General features: G+C 40.3%; 1 protein-coding gene across 2 annotated transcripts in view; it reads left to right on the top strand.

The window, feature by feature from the left end:
* The window catches only part of LOC101590323 (phospholipid-transporting ATPase FetA), a 107,020-nt gene that overhangs the window by 76,585 nt on the left and 19,070 nt on the right, over nt 1-11,365 (top strand). For both annotated transcript variants that reach the window (XM_023715946.1, XM_023715947.1), the window contains 4 exons: nt 310-506; nt 3,485-3,693; nt 6,048-6,091; nt 10,304-10,466. In XM_023715946.1, the coding sequence (XP_023571714.1) occupies nt 310-506; nt 3,485-3,693; nt 6,048-6,091; nt 10,304-10,466 (613 nt within the window). The remainder of the gene's footprint in view (nt 1-309; nt 507-3,484; nt 3,694-6,047; nt 6,092-10,303; nt 10,467-11,365) is intronic.

Here is an 11,365-nt window from a genome sequence, read left to right as displayed (position 1 = left end):
CAAAATAAATAAATAAACAAACAAACAAATAAATAAATAAATATAATTGGCAGTTCCTAGCACTTAATTAGTACTTAGTACATTTTAGTTTCTATTATCTCTCCTCAAAGCCCCAAGGATAGCTCCTATTGAACTTTCTTTCCTGTCCCGTGTCTTATGTCCAGAGCCTGTAAACTACAGAATATGACATTCCTGTCCTCCAAGGACAGACAGACTTCTTGTTGAACTCTGGAAGGTAAAACTGAAGCAACATACACCTTGGATAAAATGTTCATTTAATTTATTTGTGCTTTATTTTATTTTATATAGATTTTCCTGCTTTTAATCATCATGTGTTTTATCATGGCAATTGGCCATGGCATTTGGCAAAGCAAGATAGGCTACTACTTCCAGGCTTTTATGCCATGGGATAATTATGTCTCTTCATCAGTTGCATCTGCCGCACTCATTTACTGGTCCTACTTCATTATTCTCAACACCATGGTGCCCATTTCCCTCTACATCAGGTAGGCTTTTTTTAAATTATATTAGGTTAGGGGGAGGGTGGACTTCATACTTCCTGCTTAATTTCTCAACTGGAGTATAAACTTTAAAAAACCTTATGCTACGTGTTATTTAATTCTTTACTTCTATAGGCTTGGTATGCAAAACAGACTCAGAAATATCTAAAGATTGCAGGCTGGCAAGATAGCTCAGCAGACTAAGTGCCTGCTTTGGTAAACCCAGGGACCAGGGTTTGATCCCGAGTCCTACATGCTGCACTGGCCCTGCCCCCAGGGTGCAATGGAGTCTAGGCCTGGTGGTACACACCTGTAATCCCACCACTGGGGAGGCTGAAAACAGGAAGATCACTATGAGTCCAAGCTATGTAGTGACACCCTGTATCAAATACATAAAATGAAAAAAAAATTATATAAATTCCTTCCATTCCAGAATACTGTGCTAGGTACCATGTAGTTTATACAAAAAGAAAATTATACCTTCCCTTAAATAACCTGTAAGTGACTAAATAAAACATAGAAAAATATAAAACAATTAGAAAAATTGGGTAATGCTAACACCAGACTAGACAGGTACTCTGGTACTAGACAGGTACTAGACAGGAGGTCATGCCATGGAGATAAACTCCATGAATTCATTCATAATTCAGTTAGTCAGAACTCAGAATGTGTTTCTCACAGAAACAAGTTGCCAAACAGATAGGTGTGATTTTGACTTCAGTTCATAAAAGTTGGAGGAGAAGAAGGGTATATCTCCCCTCTTTCATAAGCACCTTGGACAAAAATTTGAATGGGGTGAAGTGAATCTTTTCTTGCCCTCCTTTTCTTGGTAAAGCATCCCTGGCACATACACAGATCCAGGTGTGTTTTAGTTTCCTCCTTCCAGGTCTCCTGAAGTATGCACTATGACATCCTTTCCCAGAAAGCACCCTCTATAACTAAGTTATATTATTTAATAAATAGCTATTGAGTACCTACTATGTGTCAAGCAAGCATGAGTAATAAAACATCCTTTTCTGTACAGAAGATTGCAATCTAGCTGTGGAAACAGGTACATCAGTAACTGTGGTGCAGTATTAAAAGTGATGTAATTGAAATGATGAGTGCTAGAAGAGCCTTGAGCAAGCATAGATTAGTCCTGCCTGGAGAAGTTTAGGAAGCTTTGCCTGAAGGTAGTAATCGAAGTGATATTGAGAAAAAGAATAGGGCGAGAACATTGCAAACACAAATATACAGAGATGTGGAGGTTTTTTAAAAAGTTAGGTAGGATAAGGAATTGGATGCTAATTTGGGTTCAGATTCAGATCTTTCTTTAAATCCAGGCCAAAGAGTAGGATTTTATCCTAAAAGCCAGAAAAAGCCAGCCTAGATTTATTTTTTTTAGGAAAAAAGATTATGATTAGATGTTCAGGTTTAGAGTGTATGATGGCAGCTGGCGTGGTAAGGCTGGGAAGAGAGGTCAAACTCCAAGACAGGGTCTTCAGTAGAGGCCTGAGCTCCTCTTCCCTCAGCTCAGAGAAAAAAATTCCAAGCCCCTCAGTGCTGCTGTCTCAGGCAGGGATTATGAATAAAACAGTTTAACACACATTAAGTATGAATGATGACAGGAAGGAGGTTCCTTAAAAGTCTTTATTGTTTCAGAGGCCAGGGATATAGCTCAGTGGCACACCGTCTGCTTAGCAACTGCAAGATCCTGAGTTTGATTCCTGGTACCCCCGAAAAAACTCTTTACTGTTTTAAAATGGAAAATAATACATGTTACTTCCAGCAGACAAAGATAATAGCAAAGGCATAGACAAATTTATATTTAAAAAAGGCTTATTCATCACAGGTGGGGTGCCTTGTCTGAAAATTTATCAGAGGGTCACCTCACAAACCACTTCCAACTTTCATAGATTTTTCCTTCTTCTGAGACAAACTCTTAAATCTGACAAGTTTCTCTGTCTTCCCCAACATTACAGAGGTCCTGTAATAATCCTTTAATTAGGCCAGTGTTTCCTTTTATAAGTTTACTATTTTTCAAGAATTTAGCTCTTTCGGGTCCTTTTTTCCAAGATGACGAAAAAAAGAAGGAACAACGGTCGTGCCAAAAAGGGCCGCGGTCATGTGCAGCCTATTCGCTGCACGAACTGCGCCCAGTGCGTACCCAAGGATAAGGCTATTAAGAAGTTTGTCATTCGGAACATAGTGGAGGCCGCCGCCGTCAGGGACATTTCCGAAGCGAGTGTCTTCGACGGTTATGTGCTTCCCAAGCTGTATGTGAAGCTGCATTATTGTGTGAGTTGTGCCATTCACAGCAAAGTGGTCAGAAATCGATCTCGTGAAGCCCGTAAGGACCGAACTCCTCCACCCCGATTTAGACCTGCTGGTGCTGCCCCACGACCTCCACCAAAGCCCATGTAAGGGGAGCTGGGGCTTAATGGACTGAAGAAAACTCTTGAGAAAGAAATAATAAAATTGAATGTTACACTTTATACAGCATGTTGAATGTACCTGCCAGAGGTGGGTTGGGTTAATTCAGCTTATCCAAGTTTAAGTTTGTACTCTGAAAATGAATAAAGAGGAACACACTGGGGGAAAAAAAAAAGAATTTAAAAAATTGTGACTTTTCCTGGACACATTTTGGAAGGGGAAAGAGTGAAAGAGATTATGACTCAGATAAGCTAATCAAGACAATCTGGAAAAAGTTGGTAAAGCCTTTCATGGTAGTGTCCATGGTCAGAATTATGATCAGCTGGCTGATTGGAAAGGTCCTTCCAAAAGGTAGGTTCTCAGGAAAGATACTCCAATTTTCTGATGCTACCCCAGAGTTACCTATAAGAGTTGGACCTATAAGAAGGAAACCAACCTAATGTTTTGTTGTGTTGTGCTGTGCTGTGCTGTTTTGTGTTGTGTTGTAGTTGGGTTGGGTTGGGTTGCATTTCATTTCATTTCGTTTTGTTTTCTCTGCTCTGACTAGGATCTTTCTTTTCTTTTCTCCTTAGCGTTGAAATAATAAGACTGGGCAATAGTTTTTATATCAACTGGGATCAGAAGATGTTTTATGCACCAAGGAACACCCAGGCACAGGCTCACACTACCACCCTTAATGAAGAGCTTGGCCAGGTCAAATATGTGTTCTCTGACAAAACAGGGACCCTGACTCAAAACATCATGATCTTCAACAAGTGTTCTATCTATAGAAAACTCTATGGTATGTTTCCCTACCTTCCTGAGCCCTGGAGAATACCATTTTATGGATTGTTTTCTAGAGTAAACTAACTCTTAGACGAGGCAGGGTGACAGATGCCTACAATCCCAGTGCTCAGGTGGCTGAAGCAGAAGGATTTCGAGCTCCAGGGCAACCTGGACTACATAGAAAGATCATATCTCAAGAAAAAAAACAATAAATTAGTTCTAAATCTATAAACTTCTAAAATTCACATTTGCCCACAATTCTTTTTATTTGCTAAGGAAAGACCCACTGATTTCTAACTAAAAAGCATTTATTTAATTAGAGTGAAGGAGATATTATTCAGGGCGATGGCAAGTTTTGAAAGCAGGGAGAGAGTATAGTTAGACAGTATTGCAAATGTACTATATGTCCCTAAGCTGTATACTTTAAAATAGTTGATTAAGCCAAGTGTTGTAGTACACAACTATAATGCTGTCAGTCTGGAAGGCGGAGTCCAGATTGCAAATTCGAGCCCTGACTGGCTCAGGAAATTTAGCAAATTAGTGAGAACTTGTCTCAAAATTTAAAAATGAATTGAGGGCCAGGGATTCAGCTCAGTGATGCAGCACCTGCGTGGTAACCCTGAGGCCCTGAGTTTGACTCTTGGTACCCACCCCCCCCCAAAAAAAAAAACCCTAAAAAATCAGCCGAGGATGTAGCTCAATGCAGAGGCCCTGGGGTCAAACCCCACTAGCACAAAATAAATAAATACCTAATAGGGTGGGCATACCTCTAATCCTCAGAAAGGTTTTCAGTTCAAAGCCACTGCTACTCAGTTCAAGGCTACCCTCAACTCTATAGTGAGACCTGACCCAAAAAACAAAAACAAAACAATCATATATTATGTTAATTTCACCTAAATTTTAAAAGTGAAACCCTTTAAATTTGAAAACCAAGACTAAAGCACCCTAATATGCCCTATTATTCTTGCCAAACAAGTTTTTGTATGTATAAACTGTAATGGGTTACTTTTAGGTGAATTGATTTGGATAGGGATTGTAATTCTCTGACTCACTGTAAGACTTGATCATGTACTAGTTAAAGGATTGGAAGGGTTGTTTTTGTGCTTGGAATCAGATCTATCTTCCGCCCCCATTCTGTTTATCCCATGTACTGGCCAAGAACCCTAAATACTCTAGACTAGTTTCATATATAGCCTAGGTAAGTTTTCTGACTATGGACCTTGCTGGGCTGGGGAGTTTCTCGTAGATCCAGTGACTGATCTCTAGGATTTCCCCCTGTAGTCTTACTTAAGAGAAGAGCAGGGGTTCAAGCAGATGACCTCTTCTTGTCACTGGCTTATGGAAAGCAGCTTACTCAGGCACTAAAGGTGAAATGGTCTGGAGGATTTGAGGCAACTTGACTACAAGTCTAGGGTAGAGAATCAGAACAAATAAGCTTTAAAAACCCTCCTTTAAATTGCCATATGACATAGCAATTTCATTTTTAGGCGTCTTCCCAAAATTGAAATAAGAATTCAAACAGATGCATGTAAATACTTACTGTAGCATTATTTACAGTAGCCCAAAGGTTGGAAATAACCCATATGTCCACTCACAGATGAATGGATTTTTTAAATGTGGTATCTAAATACATTGGAGTATGATTCAGCTATGAAAAGAAATAAAGTTTTGATACATGCTACAGTGTGGATGTTTTGTTTTGTTTTTGTTTTTTTGCGGAACCAGGGATTGAACTCAGGCCCTTGCACTTGCCAGGGAAGCGCTTATTCTACTGAGCCATCTCCCTGGCCCCTACAATGTGAATGAATCCTGAAAACATTGTTAAGTGAATAATCAGACACAATAAGACAAATATTGCCTTGTTCCAATTATTTGACATACCTAGAATGGGAGAACTCATAAAGATAAAGCAGAGTAGAGATTTCTAAGGGAATAGGAATAAAGAAGAATGAGGAGTTTCCATTTGGAACACCTAAGAAGTGTTGAAACTACATAGCAGTGATAGTCACAAACATTGTGAATATAATTAATATCACTGAATGTTATACCTAACATGGCCAAAATAGTAGATTTTGTGCTACATATTTTTCTTCTTTTTTTACCACAATAAAACAAAATTAGCTGGGCATGGTGACACACACAAGTAATCCCAGCACTCTGGAAGGCAGAGGCAGGAATACTGAAAATTTGAGCCCAGATTGGATATTAATAACTTAGTGAGACCCTCTCTCAAAATTTAAAAATAAAAAATAGTTGGGGATATAACTCGGAACCAAGGTCTGGGGTTCAATCCCCAGTACCACTGGGTGGGGAGGAAAACCCTCCTTTAAGCCTCTTATTAACTATCTGCTCTGTTTTACTGACCAATAGGCAATTCCTCTGACAAGGTTGGATCTAAGGTGACAGACTGTAAGGTGAGTGAGTACAGCTTCCTCAAAAACACATGTGGGGGCTGAATGAGGCTGTGCTACGGAAAAGCATCTTTACCACAGTTGGGACTCTAGCCTCTGCAATATCAAAGCTTTTATTGGTCTCAAAATCAGAAAATTGAGCTGGGTGAAAGCAGGACCTATTGAGTCTAGAGCTCTGGCCTCATATGCACAAGGCCCTGCAGAGCACTACATGATTTTGCTAAGAAAACTGTAGGATAGACTGTCTTAGTTACTTTTCTTATTGCTTACACAAAATTCCCAACAACCAAAATTAAAGGCGAAATACTTAGCTCACAGTTTGTACAAGTTTTAGTCCATAATAGGCTGGCTCCATGGAGGGCAGAACGTAACAAAACAACAAGGAACCTTAATAGCATCTTTCTTCCCCTTTTATATTGTATCTAGGCTGCTGGAATTAGGGTGGGTGCCAAGCCATCAGTAGACTAATTTAGTAATCTCACACTCTTTTTTTTAAAAAAAATGTATTTGGTACAGGGTGTACAGGGTCTCACTACACAGATCAGACTCATAGTGATCCTCCTGTTTTCAGCCTCCCAAGCACTGGGATCATAGGTGCACGCTACCACGCCCAGTCTCTGCTCAGTGTGCCCCAGGGGGTGGGGCCACACAGCATGATGGGGATTGAACACTGGCCACTGCACTTGCCTAAGCAGGTGCTTTAGTATACTGAACTATCTGGCTGGCCCTGTAATCTCACACACTTAATCCCAGCCACCTCTGAAAAAGTCCCACCTATGACTGACTGTATGAGGCTTTAAGAGACATGTAAACACAAGCCATATTGCTTAACACTGTAAGAGGTCAATAAGCCTCAAGAGCAAATCCAGGTATGAGACAAAAGGATGGAAATAGGGGATGTAAAATGAGAAGAAGTGGTTTCAGAATGAAGGCCAGGGGCCAAGTCAGATGACTCAGTGGATTAAAGCACCTGCTTAGGCACACACAGGGGTTGGGGGTTTGTTTGATCCCTGGCCTGCCTGTAATCCCAGCACTTGGGAGGGTAAAAATAGGAGAATCACTATGAGTCCAATTTATGTAGATAGACCCTGTAGACCCTGCACTAAAAAAAAAAAAAAATGAAGGCCAGAAGTACTTATTGCTTCAAATTAGAAATAGAATTTTTTGTTTGTGCTGCTGGGGATGGAACCCAGGGCCTCCCACATACTAAGCAAGTACTCTACCCTGAGCTGTATTGTCTGCCCTATAAAATATTAACTTTTCTCCTTTCACTCCTCCAATACTGGTCCTATCAATTCTAGCCCCCAATTTCCAAATCTTCCCTCTTAATCTTTATAGTTACTATTTCATTTTTTTCCTGAATCACTAAATAGACTTCTAACTGTTCTTCCCACTTCTTATTTTGCTAGTTCCAATGTATTCTCCACACAGACAACAAAGGACTCTTTCTTATCCAAATCTGACTGTGTCACTTCCAGGGGAAATTTGTTATGACACCATGTGTTACAACAACAAGATGATAATGCAGGATCTGGCTCTTGCCTTCTCCTCCAGCCTTATCTCTCATCCCTCACTAGCCTCTGGTTCTAAAGAATGTGTGTCTAATTCTAGAAAAGCCTCCAAGGGGGCTCTGTGTTACAGCTTGTATTTAGATCCTCCCTCGACTCCAGCCATAGGTGTGGGGGATCTAAACACAAGCAGCCATAGATGGATATTTTTCTGAGGTTGCTTTATCTTAAGTGTGTGATTGAGTACACAATGCTAGGACTAATGGCACTGGATTAAGAGTGTGTGATTTCTAAATTAGTCCGCTGATTGGTTTGGCATCCGCCCTAAATGGGGTAGCCTACATAGATTATAAAAGGGACAGAAAGAAGCTGCTCTGGTTTTTTGCTTTTGCATCTTCTGACTGTCATAAACTGTTTATCCTCTGCAATACCCTGTGCCATGCCAAGCTGCCTTGGAGCCAGCCAACTGTAAACTGAAACCTCTATAACCTGTGAGCCAAATAAACCTGTCCTTCTTAACTTTGGGTATCAGGTATTTTGTCTCAGCGATAAGAAAAGTAACTAAGACACTGTATATGGGTTGTCTTATACTACTGAACCCATGAACCACAGAGCTCAAACTTCTATAGTTGGTCAGGTCTAGTGTTTGGCTGTGAACCTCACCATACTTCCTCTGACAAAACTTCCTCCAGGTGAGAGACAGAAGAAAACCAGTCTGAGTGTCAGTGGCACACATCAATCTATAGCCCCAGCACTTGGGGAGGCTGAGGTAGAAGGATTGCAAGTTCAAGCCCAGCCAGGGTAATTCAACAACTTAGCCAGACCCTATCTCAAAAACCATAAAAAGGGCTGAATATAAATGTGAAAACCTAAGTTTAAGCTCTGTATCCCAAAAGAAAAAGAAAAGAGCAGAAAGGAAAAGACCAGACCAGTAGAGCTCACTACAGAATTTCCTTTTCCCTACCGTAGTACAGGCAAAAATTGTATCTGTATCGGGCCCCAGGCCAGGTAGCAGCACAGCTACGAAGAGCTGAAGCACTGGATGTGGTGAAGCATATTTGTGGTTCTATCCACTCAGGAGGCTCAGGGAAGAGGATTGTAAGTTAAAGACCAGACTGGGAAACTTAGCAAAATCCTGCCTCAAAACATAGAAAAAGGATTGAGGATGTAGTTCATTGGTAAAGCACTTACCTGGCATATGTGAAGAAGTTGTAGGTTCTATCCTTCACCAGAAACAAAACACTAAAAACAAAGCAAAACACCTGGAGAAACATCCTTGAGAGTTCTGATGTGAGCTAGAGAAATATGTGAATAACGACATATGAGCTTTGATTAAAAAAATACAGTAAATATTTATATTTCAAAAAGATTACTATAGTAAAAGGCACATTGTCATTGATTCCCCCTGAAAACATACCCCCCTTCGTTTCAAACACACCCCATCACTCTTGTCACTTTCTGAAGCAGTTATGAGTCTTCACTGAATTGTCATGGCTGTCTCCACATTCTGAATTACCTCAAATGTGTGACTTCCATGTTCATCCTGACTTTGGAGAGGACCCATAATTTGCACAATTGCAGATCTGGTGAATAAGAGGATGAAGATACATTGTAATGTTTTTATTTGACAGAATTGTAGTAAATTGTTGATCAAAAAATACAGTGAATGATTACCTTTTTAAAAAAATTGTTATGGTAAAAGACACATTGCCACTAATCCCCTTCAAAATAGTCCCTCTTGATTTGTTTGGTGAAGTTTTGTATTGTTTCTAATGTTTTGTTTTTACTTGTATTCTTTTTAGATATTAAATAAATAATCATCCCTCTTTTTAAACCTGTCTGTCCCACAAATCTTGGCAATTTCTCTTTTACTGTAGTGAGAGTTTTTAAAATTTAAACACCCCTATTTTTGATCACTCCTTGTACTTTGGAATGGAATTAAGTTCTCACAGCCAGTGTTTACATGGCTACAAGCACACTGAAATGGAGAGTGAAAGCCGGTGTCTAGAAGGGCCAAGACTATAGCCAGGAAAATCATTAATGAATTTTAAGCCCAAAAATTGAGTCCAAAATAGGATCATAAAGCAACAAGGCCAGCGACAGTGAGAGTCAGAGAGAGGAAAGATCAGGTGTGCTGCAGGTCACGGAACTGAAGTCTGTACACAGCGTATCCTGAGGCTTCCTTACCATGTGGTCTTGTTTGTATAGCCCTCCATATTCCCTTTCTATCTCTGGGAAGTGAGAAAGGAAAAAGACAACTCAGTAATACCACTGTACCTGGGCTTTTTTCCCTTTCCAGCTCCCCAAAGCAAGCAGGAGACAAAAACAAGACTTTTCTCACGTACCACTTAGTCATGGGGAGCAGATATCACCTCATATCCTCAGGTTTGGTTATGAGATAGGATTTGGGATGGAGAAGAGTAGAATATGAGGACAGCCATTGGTCACTCAGAATATCTGGGGTGTAAAGTAGGCAAGAAGAGTCTGCCAAGTACTGCTTAGCTTGTCTCCTGTAGCATAGATTTTTCTGGCCCAAGTACCAGGATGGTCAAGGTCCGTGAAACCAGAATAGTATCTTTGCCATTTATGTTGTTTTTCCCATCTCACCCTCCTGAACATTCTCATTACATTCCAGAAATGGCCCCAGGTTGACTTCTATGAAACATCAGCTGTTGGCAAAAGCTTTGTTCTGCCTTATATATTCCAGAAAGAAAAAGTTGACTTCTCCTACAACAAACTGGCCAGTCCCAACTTTGCATTTTATGACAATACTTTGGTGGAAGCTGTGAAAAATGGAGATAAATGGGTACACTTGTTTTTCCTCGCCCTCTCATTGTGTCACACTGTGATGTCAGAAGAGAAAGTAGAAGGTAAGGAAAGGCCCAGAGCCTCACGAACTGAAAACGCGGCATAGTCTAGGCTGTTGGAGGTAGATGTAGCTTGATGGGGTCTGCAATGGCTCGATCTAAGAAAGAACATTCTAACAGGAAGCAGAGTCCAGCAATGAAATGGATAGTCAAGATAAGTAGTGAGATGGAAATATTTGAGTGGAAAACAGCCGCCTGATTTAAAGGATGAATGTTTAGTCATTAAATTGAGGTCAAACTTAGTACCTCGTAGGGAGCTTCTGATGTGGAGACTCTTTGATGTTCTGTCAGAATCCTCTAAACTGCCTCCCAGATGAGCTCCACTCTTTCTGACAAGCCTCCTGAAGGATGATTGGAGTCATTCTCTTGTCACTTCTCAGTTTAAAGGTCAGCCCACAAGCCAGCTGTGGTAGCAGCATGCCGCTGAGTACTCTGGGAGCCTGCGGTAAGAGGACCATGAATCTAAGCCCAGCTGGGGAAACTGAGTGACCTAGCATGGCCATGTCTCAAAATAAAAAATAAATAAAAGGTTAGAGTACAGTTCAGTGTGAAGGCCATGGATTCAACCCCCAACACTGCAGAAAAACACTATCCTGCCAAATTTTAGTTTCTTTGATAACCAAATGTTGCAAATTTATCTGTTCATGTACCTAAACTCTTAAAAAAAAATGACTGAGAAGTAACTGACTATAAGTAAAAATTTGGCAACTAAACTAGTCATGTCCCTTAAAATCAAGACCCTTACTATACTATTATTGGCAATCATACCCTGTATTTGTGCCTCACTTTACAGTTCTACAAATTGCTTGTATTTATATTATCTAATACAATCTTCACAACCATCCTCTTGAGGTAGGCAGGACAAGGAAAATTGATCTTAGTTTTATAGAGAAAGAAGCTCT

This window comes from Octodon degus, unplaced genomic scaffold (genome assembly GCF_000260255.1).
Source record: "Octodon degus isolate 3935 unplaced genomic scaffold, OctDeg1.0 scaffold00045, whole genome shotgun sequence".
NCBI classification, from domain to species: domain Eukaryota; kingdom Metazoa; phylum Chordata; class Mammalia; order Rodentia; family Octodontidae; genus Octodon; species Octodon degus.
Note: the sequence above shows the minus strand (reverse complement) of the source record. Positions and strands in the feature narration are given on the sequence as shown.